Genomic DNA, 19,731 nt, shown 5'->3' with positions numbered 1-19,731 from the left:
CCCAAGCATACATGGCCACTAACGAGCACGGGGGATGCGTGGGGCTGGCTGTGCGATGCTGAAGCCCTTGGAGGAGGGAGATGGAAAAGCAAACCTCCCCAAAACAAGCTTTTATATTTTCGCAACCAGATTCTTCACTTGAGAAGTAACTGAGGCAGCTGCGTCTTTCTGCTTTTCCTTCAGACTCCGACTTTACATACTAAAATGAAGTCCAGTTTTTGGACTTGAGCAAAGGTTCCAAAATTTTTGAGAAATCCAAAGTGATTTGAAGGGAAATGTCTTCTCTTTGTTCCAGCCTGCTCTTTATCCTGCCTTCATTCAGATTTGCCAGTGAGCTAAGGGGTAAAAAAAAAAAGCTGCTCCTAAGCTTTAGCGGGTGATGCCCAGTCCAGAGCATCTGTTTAGGCTCTTGGATGTGGGAAAGCATCAGAGATGGCTTTGAGCGTAAACCCCAGAGCCAGAAGCAGATGCAGAACGCTTTTGCTTGACCTTCTCTTCACACATTGCTTCTTCCCTGCCTTCCGCTTTGTTTCTTGCTGTACGGCCGCTGGTTGTGACTCTGCTATGGTTTTGGTCAGAGATCCTGGGCAGATCTACGTGCCCAACGCTCGCATGGATGCACGAAGCTTGTCCCCCCGCCAGCCCTCCCCGTCTCCCTGCGAGGTACTTGGTGTTTAGCAGGCTTTGCTGCAAAGGCACGAGGCGGGCAGAGCTCAGTTTGATTGATTGGTTTCACAACGATGTGGATTTTTTTAATTTTCCATGCTTGGCTTTTTTCTCCCCAGGGTGAACCCGGGCTCCAAGGCTTGCCGGGACGTGCGGGTTACCCCGGCTCGGACGGCTTCCCTGGCCTGGATGGCAAACCTGGGGTGTGGGGGCTGCCGGGCGAGCAGGTGAGCTGCGGGCAAGCAGGCAGGGCCATGGCATGGCCAGCGTCGGGCTGGGGAAGCTGCAGCCCCGAGCCCTGGGCAGGAGACAAGGGGCTGCTAACACTGCCGCTCTTAATGTTCGTTTGCCTCCTTTAACTAAAATATTCCTCCTAAGCCTACGAAGCCAGGCAGTCCTGGGTTAGTGCCTTCAGGTTCGTGTTTCCCCCCAAAAAGGGGCTGTAAAACATCAGGCGTGTGCGTTAAGGTGCAGCTGGGATAACCCGAGCGCTGCAGACCCTGCGTTGTGCTGGGCCCGAGCACCGGGGCTGGGCTGCTCTTCTGCACCGGAACCTCCCAGTTGCTTTTACGGGAGAAAATAACTGGGGGCGGGGGAAGAAAGAAGGGGGAGCGGTTATGGACTGCCATGAAGCTGGTCGCTTGGTGGTGGGACGGTCCCTGCCCTCATGCAGACCCCTGGCAGCAATCCCTGGGGAATACGGGCGACGCTCCTGGGCTGGGAGCTTTCTCGGGGGGCTTTTGGAGGATAGTGACGAGGACAGGACCACCCCGAGAGGTTTGGGGCTCTCAGCAGCCCCCCAGGAGCCTGCGCCGGGGTAGCCGTGGGCAGGAGGCAGCAGCTGCCGGCGCAGCGGGGCGGGAGGGGGGTTGGAGCTGGATATGGGTGGGAGGTGCTGGGCAGCCCCTCAGCACCCACTGCTCCTTCCTCACTCTCCGCAGGGACTGCAGGGCTTCCAGGGAGACCGGGGACCGGCTGGCGAGAAGGGAGAAGAGGTAAGCTGGCTCCCGCGTGCACGATTCGGTGCCAGCCCCGGTCCCAGCACACACACTTAATGCCAAGCAGCAAGAGCTTTTTGTTACTGGTTTCACTGGTACTGTACCAGCAGTGCCCGGTACCCACGGCCTCCCAAGCCTGCGGGCACGCATGTGCCAGCCTGATGCTGCGTTACGGTGTGGGATGTCCTGTTGCCACCCTCCACCCTGTTGCACCCTCGCCGCTGCACCCCGGGCTCCGAGCTGTCCCAGCCCGCGGCAGCGGGGGCTGCTAGTGCACGGCGCTGCGGTTCCTTTCCAGGCTGTGCCAGGATATAAAATGTCCATTAAAAAAGTGAACACTAGTGGTTTGTCGCCCTTTTTTTTTTTTTTTTTTTCCCTTTCCCCCCTCCCAGTCTTCTTAAGGCAGGTGTTAGCTATATTTTTTAGAGCTGCCCAGGAGTTTTTGGGCTCCTGAGGTCTGATCAATCTGGGGGGTTTGAAACCCAATTTCTTCTTTTTGAAACAGCAATCCCACAAGGTTTATCATGTATCTTTTCTGACCTGTACTTTGTACCCTCTTGCCCGCGAGCATCATCCCGCATCCAGATGGAGAATCTCTTGCCCTTGGGCTCAACCTCTGTGCCTGAGCACCCAGCAGCTGCAGACACACGAAGCTTTGCGCCGCTCGCACGGGCCCATGAAGCTTTTTTTTTCTTCCCCACTGCCGCTGTGTGCAGCTCAGGGCACCGTGGCATCCTCCAAGGCACAGGTGATGGGCACAGTCCTGCCACCCGGTGCAGCACCACCGCAGAGAGCCCTTGCAGCACACCGACAGTCCTTTGGGGCACAGCAGCCACGTTTAACTCCTGATGGCCCAGCTGTGGCTCACATGGCCTTGTTGTTCCTATTTCAGGGTTTCTTGGGTGACCCTGGACCAGTTGGGGAGAAAGGAGAGAAGGGAGCGAAGGTGAGGATGTCTGTCCTTGCTCTCGCAGCCCTGCCTGGGTCGGGCAGGGGGTTGCTCCTTCCCTGCCACGGCCCCAGGTCATGCTCTTCCTCCATCGCTCAGGCTGCTCTTGGCTTTTCCAGGGGATGAAGGGAAAAAACGGCTTGCCAGGTCCTGCTGGGCTTCACGTGAGTTAACGGGGAAGCTGGGGGTGTCTCGTGTCCTGCCATGCCGGGATTGCTCCCTCCCTCCATCCCCTTTCCTGAGCCGACCCCTTTGCTGCTCTGCGATGGCCCCGAGATCTTTCCCTGGCTCCAGCCCACGTTCTCCTGGCTTTGGGCAAAGCCCTCGTGGTCTCTGTGTTCTCCATGACCCCTCCTGCAAGGCATGGGGCAAAGGCAGCTGCCACCTCGGGGTGGGCACCTCAGGGCGGGCATCGTGCTGACACCCCGCTCCCGGCTTCTCTCCCAGGGGATGTCGGGTCTGAAGGGTGCGATGGGCTTCCAGGGCCCCATGGGGCCGGAGGTGAGTGGTTTTGCTTTCTCTGGGTAACCAGCCCTCCCCGGAGAGGCACTGAGCAGCACCACGGCTCCAGGAGCCTGCTGCTCCCCACTGGAAGGATGGGTCCGAGGAGGGAGGGCTTGGGCTTTGCAGGTCGCGGGCACCACTTTGTGGTTTGCTCTTACAAAATCCTTCTTGGTTTTTCTTTTTTTGTCTTTTTTTTTTTTTCCCCGAAAGATGGACCTAAACTACATCTTCATGATATTTTTGCATGAGTGTCTTTGTCCTGGAGGTGGCTCTTATTAATGGGGACATTGCCCGGGCGCAGCCAGGCACGTTGGCCCTCTGCACGTCGGATGCAGGAGCCTCCCCTCACCTCCGACATCTCCCACGCGGACATTTGCATCCCAGCGAGTTCTCCTGGCTGGCGATGACAGGCAGTGGGCCTCTGCAGAGCACATTGCAGCGTGGTTTATTTTAGGTGACCACCTTCAGCTGAGATGAATCCCAGGATGACAGCACCTAGGTTTTTCCGTGCTGCTCTCAGCATGCCGATAGCTTCACTGCTGCCGCATCTTTGGGAGGCATCTCAGCCGGAGGAGGGTTTGCAGGGGATTTAAAAGGAAAATTGAAGTTTGGTGGTGGTGAATGGAAGCACCTTCCAATAAGAAGGGAGTCGGGGAGCCAGGGCTGGTTGGGTGGCAATTTGAAGGGACTTCGAGTAGCTGATGCAAAGATAAAGGGAATTTGGGATGTGAAGACTGAAAGGAAAGAATCAAAGCCAGACAGGCTAGAAGAATGGCATCCTTTCTCTCCTGCTCCAGGGAGAAGGTGGCTCAGTGGGTCCCCCAGGCCCTGCCGGCCCCATGGTAAGTCACAGCTCTTGGTTCAAACCGCTGCTGAAACGAGGGCGGTGGCTGGGCTGGGGGAGCTGCTGCCGTCTGGCTCGCAGCAGGAGGGGCTGGACCACCACGGGCAGGCTGGGATGTGCCACCATGTCCAGCCCAGTTCCATCCCTTCTGCTGATCCACACATGAAAAGGATGCATCTGCTTAAAACGCAGCTTCCTGGGAGTGGAGGGGTGGGAATTACAAAAGGAGAAATGGTGTTAAAACTCACGCACACCGGTAAAGCCCCCCCCAGCATCGCCACTAGCCCGGGGCTGCCACGGGAGGTGCCTGGGGGCCCCGTCCCATCTCCTGCATGGTGCCCCTGGCCGCAGGGCTGAGCGCGCTCTCGCCTTGCAGGGAGAGCTGGGCCAGCCGGGAACGGTCGGGTGCCGAGGTGTCAACGGCTCCCAGGTGGGTCTGCCCCAGCGTTCCCCCTTTGCTCTTCGGGAATCTCCAGCCGCTGCGCTCACCCCGTCCCTTCCCTGCTCTCTCCCCAGGGAGAAATGGGTCCTCCTGGTCTGCCCGGCCCCCGGGGCCCCAAGGTACGTCGGTACCTGCCGGCACTGAGGGAGGAACAAACCTCGCAGTGACGGGGTGTCTTGGGGCGGCTGGTGGGAGTGCTGGGATGGGAGGGTGTCCTGAGGGTCACCCAGTCTGGGGGGATCTCCTCCAGCTGGGCTGTGATCTCAACCCACCCCAAAATCTGCAGAGAGGTTGAGATGGGGGCGGGAATCCCTTCTGTACCCCTCGCAGCAATGGGGGGTCCCCTGGAGCTCAGCAGCATGCTATTTCCCAGGAGAGGTTTTGCACGATGCGTGCAGGGATTGGATTCTAACAGCAGCTCCTCATCCCCCGCTGCTTTGCAGGGACCGCAGGGCTTGCAGGGGAGACGCGGCCCCCCCGGCCCCAGGGGCACGCAGGTAAGCGGGTGCTGTCTCCGGGGTGCGGGTGTTCCTCCCCGTACGCTTGCTGAGCGAGGAAGGAGCTGCTGGGACTTGTCCCCGTGTGCTTGGCAAATGGGCAGGAAGCCCTTGACCCTGCGGGTCTTTGTGGCCACCCGGGAGCGGGTGGGAGCCGGGTGGGGGGTGGGAAGGGCCGTGTCCCGTGGGCTGCAGCCCCTGCTCTGAGCTGGGGGGGGTGAAGGGAAGGGGGAGCTGATGGGGAGGTGGTCCCCAGGGTGTGACAGGCAGATCCTGGGGGGGGTCAGGCAGGGTTCCTCCGGGCTGGGGTCTCACCCGCAGAGCAGGACAGTGAGCGGCATCCCTCTCCTCCCAAACCTCCCGTGCCTTTGCTTTTCCCCAGGGTCCGGCTGGGAACGAGGGATCCGCTGGTCCCAAAGGAGACACCGTAAGAGCTTCTTGGTGGTTTGCTTTGACCTTGGTGGGGATGAAGCCCGGGCTTGAGGGCTTCTCGTGGAGGAGGGACCTGAGAGGTGGGGTGAGGCGTCCCTGCCCCTGCTTTTGGAGGGGAGAGGGGGGCAGCATTTGCAGCAGACCTTGCAAATGGAGCCTGGAGGTGCCTGGCAGCCCCGGGGAGGGGACGCGGCGGGGCTGGGTGCTCTCTGCCCAGCGTGGCACGGGCTGATCCTCTGCTCCTCCCGCAGGGTGGAGACGGTGCCCCTGGGCTGAGGGGACAGCCAGGACAGGAGGGCCCTGCGGTAAGTCCATGGGAGCGGGTGGCTGGGTGCGGAGTGCTCTCATCACCCCCTCGTAGCCCCCCCAAAGCACTGCTGGGGAATGCCCTGCTCCCCCTCGCCACCCCCAGATTCCCACGGTGTTTGCAGCACAAGGGCTGGTGGGGATGACGGCCACGTCCCTATGGCCACACTCCTCGTCTCCAAACTCCAAGGCTCCTCTGACTCTGCTGCTTGCAGGGACCTTGGTTTTTTTTTTTTCCCTACGGATTTCCCAGCAGAGATGCCCCAGCCCTGGCCCTCCTATCCCTTCCCTGGTTCGGTGCACCCCTTTTCCCCAGGGGTGTGGGTGCTGAGCTGCCCTTTCCAAAGGGTGAGGAGGCCCAGGCTGGACCTTCCTCCTGCCTGACGCACGGTGTCCCAGCTGAGCACGGCCCTTGGTGCATTCGCTTCTCAGGTGCTGAAACCCCGACACGCAGAGCTGAGAACTGGCGCTTGCAAAAGGGATGAGGGATGCAGGGTGGGATGTGGGTGGTGCATTTTGGACGCTAACAAGGACCTCATCCTTGTGCTGGGGGCTGCTCCGTGGGTGGGGGCAGCCTTGGGAGGGCTTCTGCATCTCCTGGTCCCTGTTGGGGAGCAAATCCCACCGTGGCAGCAGCAGCTCTGCAGACCTAAACTGGTGTCTCCCATTTGCCAGCATCTCCCCGTCCCTGTACCGTGGGAGCGTTGTCAGCCTCCATGAGGGGGTTTTCCTTTGCGTTTTTAATTTTTTTTTTGTAACTTGCACTTTGTGTCTCTCTCTGAAGGGGTTTATTGGCCTGCCAGGTTCAAAAGGCACCCAAGGAGAGCGGGTGAGTGATGGCACCCACGACATCCCTGCTTGGGATGCAGGAGAGCCGCTTTAGAGCACCCCAAAGCACCCGCTTCGTGTTCTCTGCCTGTGTTTGGACTTGACCTTTGAATGGGTGACAACTGCAGTTGTTCAGGAAGGCAGAGCTGTGCTTGGCCTTGCCTTGCTGTAACGAGAAGAGCTTTCAGACATGATGGTGTGTCCTAAGATACCGTCTCCTTTGGGGAGGGACAGGGGGAGTGGGAGTGCTTTAGCCTGGGTTAATGGGCACAGGAATGAGGACGAGGTGCTGGTCATCGATGTGCTGGTATCAGGACGGTGCAGCTGGGATGCCACTGCCGGCTGCTGCAGGGGGAGCTGGGGGGGGGATTGGCACAGGGTGCTGGGGGCACTAACGGTTTGGTGGTGAATGAACCCAGAAGCTCTGGAGCCCCTCTGCCATGAGGAGCAGATGCAGCATCTACCTGCTCCCGGCCCGTCGGGAGGAAAACCCTGATGTATATTGGGCTACGCTTTCTGTGATGCCAGAATCAGCCTGCAGCACGCTCTGGTTGCAAGGAGGGGCGTAGTGTGGGTTTCTGAGCGTACCCTCCACCTCTGCTGCTCTTGTAGGGCTGTCGAGGTCCAAGTGGAGCCAAGGGAGACCTGGGAGCCAAAGGAGACAAGGTACCACCTAACCAGGCTGGCGGGGGGATTCCTCTGTTGTTCAGATGTGCTGTTTTCCAGCCGGTGGAGGGCTTGGTGTGGGTGTCTAGAGGCTCACGGGCATTTGTTTTTGGGGACTGTGAGAGCCAGGCAGCTCAGGCTGTGCTTGATCCCACCACGCTGCCGCCCCTGCTCCATCCTTCCCTGCTCCGTCTGGCTTTGGCTGTTTAAAAATGTTATATTCCCCCATTGACGGTGCCCCAGGGATGCTCTCGGAGGAGGGTCGTGGGGTGTTCGCCCAGAGCGGCCGGGTGTGCAGAGAGCCAGGGCAGCAAGACGTGGGCTCACCGGGGGCTTACTGCACGTTGGCGGGGGAGCCCCCGGCGCCGGCTGTCCCCCCTGTTTGCCAGCCCGGCTGTGACGTGCTGTGTCTTATTCCTCCCAGGGTCCCTGTGGAGCACAAGGAGCCAAAGGGCCCCCAGGAATTCGGGGGCAGGTCGGCTTGCAGGGCTTTCCCGGCCCCCGAGGAGCGGTGGGGCCCCAGGGACCAGATGTGAGTGCTGCGGCTGGTGTGGGGTGTCGCGTGGTGGGATACGCTGCGCCCCGCGTTATGCCGTGACGGGGGTGGTGTGGGGAGGGGACAGCCCTGAGGGACGCAGGCAGCGTGGGCAGTGCTGCCTGGCCCAAGCCCTGCCCGGGCTGAGCGCTCCCGCCTGCCCAAGAGCCGCTGGGGTGAGCGCCGCAGGTTTGTGGGATCCCTCTCTCCCCCTGCCTAATCCCAGCTGCCCTCCAGTATCCCGGGCATCTCTGCCACCCTGTGCAGCCTCTTCCTCCTCCTGCGGGCTGAAGGCACTGGGTTGCCCCTCGCCCGAAGCCCCCCTGGCAGCGGTACTGGTATTTTCTCACGCGTTGGGGCGGTGGGAGCTGGTGCGGGCTAAGGGAGCCCTCTAACGGCATCTCCCTCCGTGCTGCTCGGGCACCGCTGGCCCCTGCTCGGCCACGGGGAGCTTTGCTCGAAGCCCCCGTCCTCGGGGTCGCAGGTGCCCTCAGCCCCGCAGCACTTGGCACCGGCAGAGCTTTGACCCGGCTGCTCCAGACCCCTCCGGCTGTGCCCCCATCAGTCACCCGCAATTAGCTGGTGGGTTCAGCGATGCGAGGAGAGAGCAGCTTTAGGCAGGAGATTTCCAGCAGGTCCGAGGGCAGCTCTCTCCAGCTGCCTCTGCCTGAGCGTCTTTGCAAACTTCCCACTGAGTCCCTGCTGCAGGTCGGCACCCTTCGCAGGTATTTTGAGAGCACAGGGCGCACAGATCGCTCTCTTGAACTGATGCTCATCTCCGACTCCTTTGCCTCCTGGAGCATGTGCTGGCAGCTCCGGAGGGCTGCCATTGTCCAGCCCGCTGCCCTGCTTCTCACCAGCTATTCTACCCGGCCCTGACCCTGCCCAGCTCCCGAGAACCGAGCACAGCAGCGCTCAAGGAGCCACAGAAACAAAGCACAATTTTTAGAGTGGTTTTTCCTGCGGTGCATGCTCTGAGCGAGCTGTCAGGGTGGACAAACCCAGCTGCAGATCGATATTTCTGCCTGGGAACTGAAGCCAGGCTGGCTGCTTATCTCTAGTGGTTTCCAGCTTCTCAGGAAAAGGAGAAGGGGGAATTATATTTTCCCACCCACTTTTCTGATCTGCAGCATCCCCCTGCATGCGATGCCCTCCCCCCTCAGAGGGCTTTTGGGATGCCAGCCTAGATCTGCTCTCAGATTCGCTGCTTAGGATGAGAAATGAATCATCCCACCTCTCCAAGACACAGAGACGCAGCACGACTCATCTCGCTGCCATGCGGTGCCTTTTCCACCCGGCCAACCACGCTGCCTTCACACAGCATCGGTCTGGAGCCGGGGTCCAGGCTGTGCCTGCCCTGCCGGGGCTGTATCCCAGTGGGCAGGAGCCTCAGCACATCAGTCCTTTAATTACCTTTAATTTGATCAGCAGGAAATAAAAATTTTCAACTGTGCTGTTTTGGGCCAACGCCGAACCCGCTGAGCCTTTTTTTTTCTGGCCAGTTTTATGACGGAAGCTCGGCTGGTGCCCCAGGTCACGCTGCCATTTAATTAACGTCACCTCCGGCCACGCTCCCTGCGTTTCTCCCCTGCACGAGGTGGGGGGCCGGTGGGTGCCGTGGCTGAGGATCAGAGCTGCCTTTTTGCTCTGGCCGACCCCTCTCCTCTCTCCTGGCAGGGGGAGGAAGGCCAGATCGGCCCGGCGGGGCTGAACAGCAGCGAGGGACCCAAGGTCAGCGCTGGGGATTGTGTCCCCGGGTTCCCCGTGGGCTGCCCTCATCCTCGCGTGGAGGGCAGGGACGCGGCCACCCCCCCCCTCCGTGAGCTCCAGCAAGGGTCCCAGCACCCAGGGGACAGCGCGGCGATGTCCCTCCGCGGAGGGTCCCCAGCCCCTTGGCCCCCACCCCGTGCGTGGCGTCCCCGCGCCCGCTAAGGCCACGCACTGACCTGCCGACGCGGTGGTGGCTGGATGAGTCCCTGGTGCTCGCCCGGTTGGGGGGGGCTGGGGGAGACCTGCAGGGTGGCCTGAAATGACTGTGTTTCCCTTTGCGTGAATTTTAGGGAGGACGAGGACCTGATGGCCCGAAGGGAACCCCAGGACCGCGGGGAGCCCGGGTAACTAATGGGGTGCTGGTACTTGTAGCTGAATCTTGGAGCATCTTTGGCTGTGGGACATTGAAACAACCCTGGAGTGTTTGGGTGGCTCGAGATGCGCTGGGGCCAAGAGCCGTGGCATCTTCGGGCACCAGCTTTGCCTCCAAATCTGCGGCTTTGTTGCTGGCAGAAAGATGCTTTTCTTAACGCTTGCTGTTTTCCAGGGCCGCGTGGGTCAGCGCGGGCTGGTCGGAGTCCCTGGGCTGCCCGTAAGTAGCAGGTGACCCACGTGCCCGTGCTGGCGCGTGGTGCCGTCAGTGCTGGGACGGGGAAGCCAGCTCTTGGAGACGGCAGCATCCCGGGATGCGGCCGGCTCGGGGGGGTTGGGCTCTGCTTGGGAATTGGCACAGGATAAGCTGGGTACAAGCAGCTCAGGCGTTTGCACGTTGCATGAAGTGTTTTGACAAACCACCTGCCCAGCACCACGATTTGCGTCTTACCCTGAGCATAGAAAATTCAGGAAATAACAACTTTTTAAGAAAATTCTGTTATTTAGTGTCGTGTTTGGTGAAGGAGCCGGGAATAAATAGCTGGGGCAAGAGGGGAAAAAACCCGTGATCGAGGTGTTCACGGTGGGAACGAGTTTCCTCCCATGCTCGTGTTATTTCCCAGCGATCGCATCCAAAGGTGGGTTGGCGCAGGGAGGAGCTGCGGGAGCTGTGTGGGGATGAGCCGTGCGCTAACCAGCCCAGGGCTCAATACAGACCAGACGAGCACCCTGGGGACCGTGCCGCTGCTGGTTTGCCAGCTTTTAATACTGGAGGGGAGCTCTGGGGATGGATGAGCCCTTGGTGGGGGCACCCTGCTGTGGGGCTCTCCTTTCCTGAGATGACACTCTCCTTCCAGGGTTTGCGGGGTGTCCCAGGAGCAGAAGGCACAGAAGGAAAGCCTGGTACACAGGTTCCCATCCTACACTCTGTACTTGACTGCGGGCAAGGGCTGGGGCGGTGGGTTGTATTGAGACGGGGAGCTGAGCCCAACGTGGAGGGGACTTCCCAACCCCACCATCCCCATGGCCATGCCGGTCAAGACCCTTGACACCATGTTGGACCTTGCCACAATGTGCATCAGCTGGTTCTGGGGTGGCGTGGTGGGACTGGGAGAGGCTGCCTCTGCCTCCCCATCCTCATCATCACCTGCCTTGTCCTGCAGGGTCCCCCGGGGACCGTGGGCAGCCCGGGCAGGAGGGGACCACCGGTGAGTAGAGTTGCATGGCTGTCTGATTTCTGTCCTTCCTCCCCTCTGCTCGGCTCTCTCCCCTTGGGGATGTGCCTCAAAAGCATGTCCATGGGATGGGGCGCAGGTGGTGGGTGGCCCTGATGGAGCGGGACCAGCCGGAGGGTGCTCCGCTGGGTGCGGCTGCAGGCAGGGACCTGCTGAGAATCCTGCCAAAGGGTGGAGGAGAGGGAATGGGGCTGTGCGTTTAAGAACTGGCTATTGCAAAATGGTTTCTTATCACTGGCGCTGCTATCCAAAACAGGTCCAGCAGCAAGATCTGGGCTGGCAGCAAGTTTTCCCTTTTGCAGGATTTCTAATATTTGTTTATGTTTGCTCTGAAATGCAAAAGAAAAAAAAAATCTGGCACTTCCCTCAAAACATAACGTGAAAAACGTTCTGCTCTGGGTCAAAGAGCCGCACCTCTGAGTTTGCTGTCAGCATCGCACAGCGTGCTCTAGCCGCACGTGTGGGCGTTGTGTGCGTGTACATGCACAGCCGTGGTGCTTCAACAGCGAGAAACCGGGGAGCTGGTTTGAAGTGGGAAGCACCAGCACTGCCTTCGACAGGCTGAGCTGTTCGCCTGCCCCGCGCACCGCGCTCTAGTTTGGGTTGGTCTCGGACTGGAGAGCTTCTCCATCCCTCCTGCTTCTGGCCTCCCTCCATCGCTCATCTTCTGCCCTTTCCCCAGGGTTTTGCCGGCTTGCAGGGGGGCCGTGGGCACACAGGACCTCCTGGATCGATAGTAAGGAAAAAAAAAATGTTCCTTCTGCATGCAATCTGTGTTTTCTTAGGTGGGAAGTCAGCGGGACTGGTGCCACTGGTGGGGGATATGGGACTTGCCCGCCTTGGGAACCAGCAGGGGATCAGGGCATCTGTAGGACCTGATCTTAACTTGTTCTTAAAACACATAAAAAAGCTTCAGTGGCAGAAATAGCTGGGGCTAGGGAAGAGCAGAATAATTTCCCCAAGGAATCAGCCTCCCCGAGGCACTTTGCAGCTTCCCTGAGCCTAGCCGCGTCTCCCTGGGGGACGGCAGCCCATGGAAACCCTTCCCACCTGGGTGGCCGAATAACAGCGTGGTCCTGGGAGGGCATCAAAGCGTTTGCTCCATCCCGGGTGGAAATGGGTGGTACAGGTTCAGGGAGGACAGTCCCACGTCCTTGCCCACTGGGATGGAAACCCAGAGCAGCTCCTGCAGCCGGAAGAACTCCCTGAGAGCCTGCTCTCAGCTGGGCTTGGCGATGACCCAGAGAGTGAGTATCGTCACCTTCCCTGGTGACAACCCTGCTGGAGAGCCAGCCGCGGGGTGCTGGTGTGCAGGAGCCACCAGGACGGGCCACGGTGGCAGAGTTTGTCCCCAGCGACCTGGTTTGGACCAGGTGATGCCTGTCCTGAGCACAGGCACAGCAGAAGTGGCTCAGTGGGGCTCATGTCATCCCAGCCTTTTGACTGACACTTCCTCCCCAAATATTTCCAAAGGGCTCTCTGGGAAAACCTGGACCTGATGGAGACCCAGGTTCCCAGGGCCCAAAGGTGAGAGCTGGGGCGTGGGGGGGCCACGAGCATGCTGGGGGGGGGGGGGGGCTGTTTGGAGCAGTGGTGGTGACGAACAGCCCCGAGAGCCTCTTGGCTGCCGTGGGAGACCCGGGGGAATCCCGTGGGTTCAGGCGTGGACACTGAGGATGGGAAGGTGCCTGCTGCATCCCAGGAGCGGAGGTTCGTTAACGCCCTCGTCTCACCGGACAGGGGCTGCCTGGCAAGCCTGGCTCGGAGGGGCCGCAGGGACCTGTCGGCACCTATGTGAGTGATAGACCTGCCCGCGGCGGGGGGGTACGGTCCTGCCTGCCCACAGGCAGCGGCTGGGTTTGGGGGAGGCTCACCGGGGCAGCGCTGCCGCCAGCCAGGCACTCGCTGTCCTGCGGGGTGGGGGTCCCGCCTTTCCCCCGGCGAGAGCTCAGCCTCAGCAGCCGCCATCTCCCAAAACTCCGGAGATGCCGGGCGGCCCCGGCTGCCTCCTAACGCCGTGTTCTCCCCAGGGCTACCCGGGACCTGCTGGTGACCGCGGGAGGCCGGGGCGCAGGGGAGACAAGGTAGGGCTGGGAAATCCAGCACGGCAGCGAGGAGATGCCCCGGGGTAGGAGCCCAGGCTTCGGAAGCATTTTTGGGTTGTGCTGTTGAATCCAATGGATGGGTTTGGGTGGTGTCCATGAACGGTCTCTGTCAGCCATGCCAGGGAGGTTGCAGGGGTGGCAGGAGAACGGCTGGAGGTGGCTCTCACGTTGGGTGAACCGGTGGTTCTCCAGCACTTCAACTGCCCAGACTCCTGTGGCTTGTTATAAGATGCCAGGCAGCAATTCTTTGTTTTTCTTTTTTTTTCCTTAAGAGGTTACTGCATTAAAACATACAGAGGAAAGGAAATCTTTCTTGCTTCCTAACAGGGAGAAATGGGAGCCCGAGGCCCACCGGGATTTCCAGGAAAAGCTGGTCCCAAGGTGAGCATTGTTTGCTGCCGCCCTGGGCAGCTCCAGCCCCCCGGAGAAGCACTGAGCAAGTCGCCTTTGCTGGGCTGGGTATGGCAAAATGGGAAATCTTTGCCACCAGCATCAAGGGGCTGAACTGGGGCGAGGGGAGCAGTCGGGGCTGCGGCGCGGGGCTCTGATGGCACTGTCCTCCCCCAGGCCCTGCCAGGTTCCCCTGGTCCACGAGGCGCTCCCGGCTCCCAGGTAGGACTCGCCGTGCTCCCCGTGCGCCCGGCTTGCTCCGCTCCCTCTGCTGCCATCCCCTGCGGATGTGCAGTACCCTGCAATGTATACTGTGTACCTATAGCCTTAGCAGCGTGGATCCCAGAGCCCTTTGCAGGAGCAGGCAGGACGCTGGTCCCACTTGTTGCTGGCTGGGTTTTGTCCTGATGCTGCGCAGACACCCTTGAGGTGGCCTGGGCGTGCGGGGATTGTCCGAGCGAAGCCTTGCCCAGCTCGGGGTCCCCTGTGCCTCCTTGCCATGACCACCCTGCCGAGCATCCTTCTTGTTTCAGGGCAGAGCGGGAGACCCAGGTCCTCGAGGGCTTCCAGGGCTGCCTGTAAGTGGGAGAGCTGTAGCTTGCAGAGATGCTCTGTAGGCTGAAGTTGGGTGATGTCCCATGGGATGAAAGATAGGTGCCCACTCTGGAGGCAGCTTCGTCCCCGAAGTGGTTGTGGGGCAGGGAATGACCCAAACTCTGCATGTGTGGCTGTATTTTGGAGTGCCTAAGCAACCTTTCGGTCTTGCAGGGTGTTCCCGGCGTGCGGGGGCTGGACGGCGTTCCCGGGAAGCCTGGCTCGGCAGGAGAATCGGGGGCTCCTGGAGCGGCTGGTGCTGCTGGCCCACCTGGGTACCCGGTGAGTGCAGATGTGGCTCCTTCAGTTGATGCACAACACAACCTCCTCCCTCGGCCATTTGCTCTCTGCTGGTAGGACCCGGGGCAGCAATTTTGCTGGTGCAACACTTTTAAGGGAAATCCCAAAAGCACCTGCAGGAAAAGAAGGAAAAGGGAAGCTGGTGCAAGGGGCTCGAGAAGCTGCGAGTGGTTTCTCTGCCCGTGGGGTCATGGTGTGCTGGCAGCCCCCTGCCACCCACTCTCGGGAGCTGCGAAGCCTCCTGAGTTTGTGCAGTGCCTTGCTGCTGACAATGGACGGTTTGTTTTCAGGGACGGGAAGGTCCAAACGGACCTGAAGGGCCTTCGGGGACGAGAGGAGAGAAGGTAAGGACAGAGAAGGTGAGTCCATGCAGGCAGAGCCTTGGGGTCGCTCTGCTTGCCTAAAGGAGGGTTCCACCCCCCCACCCCCCCGGGCTGTAGGTGCAAGCGTGCCTCCCAGTTTGGCCACTGGCTTTGGCTGGTGGGATGGGGATTTATGTGCGTGGTGCAGGACGGTGGGGTGGAGGACCACCACTGCCTGTCCTAACGTCTGGGTGTCCTCTGGCAGGGCGATGCGGGAGATCCTGGGGAGGCCGGCGTCAGCGGGCTGGATGGCGAGCAGGTAGGTCAGCTGGGGCAGCCTGTCCTTCCCTCGGCTGGGGCTGCTCCAGCCTGCTGCGGGCACGGGAAGGGAGGTGGTCCTTGATCCTTAACTAATCCAGAAGGTTAAAGCCATTCCCACGTTAGCTGAGCCGAAGGCTTTGAGCAATGTGGTGTCGATGAGCCAGGCTCTGTGTTTCCTCCCCAGGGACCGCCGGGACCGCTGGGAGCAGAGGGTCAGCCGGGGCCCAAAGGCGAGCAGGTCGGTTCCTGCGGGGTGCTGGGGGCAATACCGCCAGCGGTGCTGGGCTCGCCTGGCCCCGGTGCTGCAGGTGCAGGCAGGCACCTAAATCCACATGGGGCTTTTTGAAATCCCCCGCCAGCATCCTCACGCCTGGGGATTTATATTGTTGGGTGTGGTTGGGGGGTGCAGATCTCCTCGAAGCTTTGGTACCTGGTACAAGGAAAGCTGGGGCTGCTGTACGGTGCGAAGTGGTGGAGGGCAGAGGCAGGGTGAGCTGGAAAAGTCAGCCAAGAATAATCCCGGTCGTCTTTGTCCTGTCCAGGGAGATGCAGGAATCTGTGGAGCTCCGGGCATCAGAGGGGACCCCGGGGAGCCAGGGAACGAGGGGCCAGGGGGGCCACTGGGGAGGCCCGGGGAGCAAGGAAAGGAGGTATGTGTGTTGGGTGACACCAGGGTGGTCACGGCTGCCCACTGGCATCCTCCGCCAGGGCAAGGGGACAGGATGGGGACAGGATGGGGACCCGCTGCACTGGCTCTGAACGTCTGCCCGTGCTTCACCACAGACGGGCTGAGGTGCCCCCGTGGGAGGAGGGGGCTGATGCTTTGGGGTCCCCGTGCTGGGGGAGCAGCTGCTTGGGTGTGCTCCACAGTTTGTCCTCACTGGCTTTTGGGCTAGCGTGGATCACAGCTGGGGTCACCTCCTGGTGCAGGCGAAGCTGTGGGGCCATCTCTTACCCAGCACCAAAATCCGAGCCAGAGGAGGGTGGGGAAGCCCCTGGAAGTCAGAGCGTGGCTTCTAACCTGCCCTGGGACGGGGCTGGGGAGCAGCCGCTGCATCCGATGCCAATATTTCCCCTCCGGGCAGGGCGACGCCGGTGATGCTGGAGACCCAGGCGAGCCAGGACCGCAGGGACAGAAGGTGAGGAGTGCCTCTAACGCCTTGCAGCACCCTGGGGACACCCGTAGCCTGCTCAGCCTCCGCTGCTCAGTTTGGTGTGGTGGGGGCAGAAGCAGGACAGGGCTGTCCCCATGGCTGAGGACCGTTGGAGATGTGGGGCTCAGACCTGGCATCAGCACCTCTCCTGAGCACCCTAGGGTGAAATTCTATCCGCGGCACCCAGTGAGAGAGTGAAACGCATCATCTCCATGCAGAAGCTCATTTATTTGCTATTCCTTTCTCCTGTCACACCTCTGTCTCCATCCCTGAGCAGGGTGACGCCGGCCCCAGGGGCCTTCCTGGAGCACCTGGCCCAGGAGCTGCTACGGGGGAAATCGGAGAGAAAGGCCATAAAGGAGAGAAGGGCCAAGAAGGTTTGCTGGCAAGTACAGAGAGGGGCTGCCTCAGCCCACCGGGCTCCCGGCATCCCCGCAGGCTGGCCGTTGGGTGCTGGGTGCCGAGGAGCAGGGCGCACCCCTGGTGGGAGACCTTGGCCTTCAGGAGCTGCAGAAAATACTAGGAACTGGCAAATCTCCTTAACTGGGGAGTTTCACGTCTCACGGGCATGATGCCAAAATTGGGTCTTGTTGGCACAAAGGGGCAGTTTGGGCTCGCTGGGCAGTCGGGGTTAATGCTGCCTCCAGCCCTGCTGAGCACGTCTCCCTCCGCGTCCCAGGGCCAGGTCGGTGTCACCGGAGCTGCGGGACCTGCTGGAGCCAGAGGACGGTTTGTAAGTCAGCTCGCGTCCCTCCTCCCGTTTTGGCTGACCACGAGCCTGGCATTGCGGGCGGGGGGACTGTGACTGGGAGCACTGGGCAAGGTTGAATCAATGGGGCTCCTTTGCTTCTGCCCTGAACAGGGTGGGACGGGTCTCCGAGGTCCTCCTGGGCTCGACGGTCCCGAGGGAGCGAAGGTATGGCAGGGTGATGGCTCCAGCCCTTCATCTCTGGGTGAAACGCTTTTTTCCGTGTCTTTTCCCAAGCTCTGCTTTCTGCCTCCTGCTGATGGGCGATGCGCTGGGGCTGGCTGTGGTGGAGGAGCTGGGTCAGACCTGGGCAGGGTGGTGACCTGGAGGACCTGCCATGGGGACACTCCCTGCCTTGTTGCCTGAGATCCAAAGTCAACGAGGCAAGGAGGGGGTTTGCCGGGGACAGAGCTGTTTCCCTTTCTTCCCCAGGGAGATCCAGGGCCACGAGGCATGGACGGACCCGCTGGTGCTGCTGGGTTAGAGGTACTGATGCCCGGGGTCTTGTAAAGCCAGGAGCTCTCGAAGACCTTCGAACTGCTTCACCATCTTCAATCCAAACCAAAGCCCAAAGGATTTATTGCCCCTTAACTGCCCAGGCCAGGGGACTCAGGAGTCAGGAGGGGTTTTTAATGCCTCGCATCTTGGCACTGAGTCCCAGGATGTAATTACATGCCTCTGCCCCAAAAATCAAACCGTTTCAGTCTGGCCCCCAGGGATGCCTTGTGGAAGACCCATTCCTCCTATCGCGTCGTGTTCGCTCCTACGCGGTTCCCGGGTGCTGCCTGGGCACGTGCCTTGGCTAGCTGAATACAGTGCGAGGGAGGGGATGCTTAAAATGCTTGCGAAGGGCCTGAGCATGAAGCACAGGGTTATTCTAAATTATTCTTATTCTAAATCCCCACCGTCACCGCAGGGACTCGCTGGAGATGATGGAGTCAAGGGAGACAGTGGCAAGCCCGGTCCAGTGGTGAGTACCGGCCCTGCCCCTGCAAAGCTTCCCTGGGAAAGAGGTTTGGTGGCATCTTGTGATGAAGCAGCGGAGCCTGTCGCTGCACGGGCTGGGGCTGTGTGTCACCCGGAGGTGGCCACAGAGTGAGCTGTGCCAGCCTGAATGCTGGGCCGTGTCTCCTGGGTCCTGCCCTGCAATGCCTTTGTAACCGAGTCATCGTTTTTTGTGGTTTCCCTGGAGCCAAAGCTCCTCAAAGGCATTTTAATACAGCTATTAAAAATCGTGCAAAAGTGCCGCAGCCGTTGTGCAATTAACGCTTGGCTGTTGGAGTCTGCCTGAGACAGGTCTGGGGCATTTGGCTTCCCCCTCTTCTGCTTTTGCAGACCAAATCTGTGGGTGTCCGGAAGGTCAGAGGGCTCCAGGAACCACCCTGTGTTCAGGAGCACTTGCGCTGCCCTGAGAAGCATTTTGTGGTCGTGGTCCTGACACGCACAGAGCCACAGATGTGTTACTGATGCCCTGCGCTCGGCTGCGCGATAAATCCCATTTGCATCCCAGTCTTCCCACATTGCAGTGCCGCTCTGCCCAGGCAAGACGTATCCTTAACTCGGGCGATTGCCTGTGCTGGCAGAGGTCGGGATGTGGAATAAAATCCGGGGGGATTTACAAAGCAGACGGCGAGAGCCATCCATCACTCGGTGTAGTTGAAGCCCCTCGAGGGGCGGCTGTTCGGCCCCTGCTCCAGACGGGGTTGGGCTGGGGTGTAACCGGTGCCCGCATCTGTGTGCCCGCAGGGTGCAGTGGGTGCCTGGGGACCCGTGGGTGTCCCTGGGCTCCGGGGCTACCCCGGGCACGAAGGAGCCAGAGGAGCGGCGGGTGCCAAGGGAGAGCCGGGCCAGCAGGTAACTCCTCTCTGTGCCACGGGGACGGGCAGGGGACATCCCTGCAGGGTGGCCCAACCCCGCATAGTCCAGCCCCGGAGGTCTGCGGGGGGGAACAACCCCAGCCCAGACCCCAGGGCAAAGCATCCAGCTCCGTACTCGCCCTCCTGCCTTCCCCCCGAGTAACCCGGAGTTGATGCCAGTCTCCCCTTTTGTCCCCAAATGAACTCAGGGTCCTCTCGGGCCACGGGGCGAAGCTGGAGCCACGGGGCTGAGCGGCACCGAGGTGAGTGGGCTCCTCTGCTGCCCCACTTCTCCACTTCTCTGCCTCTGGCTTTTCTCGCAGCCCCGGTCTGTGCCCCTCAGCCTGCCTGGCATTTGGGCGAACGACCCTGGAGCTTATTTTTCAGAGTTGGGTTGATTTTTGTTTTCCTTCCTAGGGCCTGGTGGGTGCAAAAGGGGAGCCGGGCGAACCGGGAAAACCGGGGCAAACGGTGAGGAGTGGGATGGAGCCCACGCTGATGGTCCTGGCACGGGCAGCGGGGTGCTGGGGGCTCCCGGCCGCGGTGAGATCCCACACGGGCAGCATCTCCTGCTCCTGCTGAAACACCCCGCAGCCCCGCTCTGCCCAGCCTGCTCCAGAGGGGTGAAAATCTCAAATGGAGCCTTCAGCGTAGAGCATCCTCCTGTGGGCACTGTGGCGAGACCGGGAGGGGACATCCCTGGCGCAGCATCCTTACAGAGGGGTTTCCTTCTCCTTTGGGATTTTAGGGGTCTCCGGGACAAGCTGGTCCTAAAGGGCGGAAAGGTCGCAAAGGAGAAAAGGTACCTCTGAAATCCTGCTCTGCGGATGGCACCCGAGGGGGACTGGCCGCCAGTTGTGGTCCATGGAGAGAAACCAGGGGAATCACCCCGGGGGGGGGGGGCCCGTTTCTCCCCA

General features: G+C 60.7%; 1 protein-coding gene across 1 annotated transcript in view; it reads left to right on the top strand.

The window, feature by feature from the left end:
* Nucleotides 1-19,731, top strand: part of LOC142604653 (uncharacterized) — a 95,612-nt gene that overhangs the window by 69,516 nt on the left and 6,365 nt on the right. Inside the window, exons 14-54 of the mRNA XM_075772638.1 lie at nucleotides 786-893; nucleotides 1,608-1,661; nucleotides 2,557-2,610; nucleotides 2,733-2,777; nucleotides 3,061-3,114; nucleotides 3,915-3,959; nucleotides 4,338-4,391; nucleotides 4,478-4,522; nucleotides 4,847-4,900; nucleotides 5,283-5,327; nucleotides 5,584-5,637; nucleotides 6,423-6,467; nucleotides 7,079-7,132; nucleotides 7,557-7,664; nucleotides 9,345-9,398; nucleotides 9,728-9,781; nucleotides 9,985-10,029; nucleotides 10,667-10,720; nucleotides 10,973-11,017; nucleotides 11,727-11,780; nucleotides 12,518-12,571; nucleotides 12,785-12,838; nucleotides 13,075-13,128; nucleotides 13,477-13,530; nucleotides 13,717-13,761; nucleotides 14,073-14,117; nucleotides 14,308-14,415; nucleotides 14,724-14,777; nucleotides 15,001-15,054; nucleotides 15,241-15,294; nucleotides 15,599-15,706; nucleotides 16,142-16,195; nucleotides 16,488-16,595; nucleotides 16,890-16,943; nucleotides 17,073-17,126; nucleotides 17,391-17,444; nucleotides 17,875-17,928; nucleotides 18,705-18,812; nucleotides 19,024-19,077; nucleotides 19,232-19,285; nucleotides 19,563-19,616. Coding sequence (XP_075628753.1) covers nucleotides 786-893; nucleotides 1,608-1,661; nucleotides 2,557-2,610; nucleotides 2,733-2,777; nucleotides 3,061-3,114; nucleotides 3,915-3,959; nucleotides 4,338-4,391; nucleotides 4,478-4,522; nucleotides 4,847-4,900; nucleotides 5,283-5,327; nucleotides 5,584-5,637; nucleotides 6,423-6,467; nucleotides 7,079-7,132; nucleotides 7,557-7,664; nucleotides 9,345-9,398; nucleotides 9,728-9,781; nucleotides 9,985-10,029; nucleotides 10,667-10,720; nucleotides 10,973-11,017; nucleotides 11,727-11,780; nucleotides 12,518-12,571; nucleotides 12,785-12,838; nucleotides 13,075-13,128; nucleotides 13,477-13,530; nucleotides 13,717-13,761; nucleotides 14,073-14,117; nucleotides 14,308-14,415; nucleotides 14,724-14,777; nucleotides 15,001-15,054; nucleotides 15,241-15,294; nucleotides 15,599-15,706; nucleotides 16,142-16,195; nucleotides 16,488-16,595; nucleotides 16,890-16,943; nucleotides 17,073-17,126; nucleotides 17,391-17,444; nucleotides 17,875-17,928; nucleotides 18,705-18,812; nucleotides 19,024-19,077; nucleotides 19,232-19,285; nucleotides 19,563-19,616 — 2,457 coding nt within the window. The remainder of the gene's footprint in view (nucleotides 1-785; nucleotides 894-1,607; nucleotides 1,662-2,556; nucleotides 2,611-2,732; nucleotides 2,778-3,060; nucleotides 3,115-3,914; nucleotides 3,960-4,337; nucleotides 4,392-4,477; nucleotides 4,523-4,846; nucleotides 4,901-5,282; nucleotides 5,328-5,583; nucleotides 5,638-6,422; nucleotides 6,468-7,078; nucleotides 7,133-7,556; nucleotides 7,665-9,344; nucleotides 9,399-9,727; nucleotides 9,782-9,984; nucleotides 10,030-10,666; nucleotides 10,721-10,972; nucleotides 11,018-11,726; nucleotides 11,781-12,517; nucleotides 12,572-12,784; nucleotides 12,839-13,074; nucleotides 13,129-13,476; nucleotides 13,531-13,716; nucleotides 13,762-14,072; nucleotides 14,118-14,307; nucleotides 14,416-14,723; nucleotides 14,778-15,000; nucleotides 15,055-15,240; nucleotides 15,295-15,598; nucleotides 15,707-16,141; nucleotides 16,196-16,487; nucleotides 16,596-16,889; nucleotides 16,944-17,072; nucleotides 17,127-17,390; nucleotides 17,445-17,874; nucleotides 17,929-18,704; nucleotides 18,813-19,023; nucleotides 19,078-19,231; nucleotides 19,286-19,562; nucleotides 19,617-19,731) is intronic.

This window comes from Balearica regulorum, chromosome 20, assembly GCF_011004875.1.
Source record: "Balearica regulorum gibbericeps isolate bBalReg1 chromosome 20, bBalReg1.pri, whole genome shotgun sequence".
In the NCBI taxonomy this organism is placed as follows: Eukaryota; Metazoa; Chordata; class Aves; order Gruiformes; family Gruidae; genus Balearica; species Balearica regulorum.
Note: the sequence above shows the minus strand (reverse complement) of the source record. Positions and strands in the feature narration are given on the sequence as shown.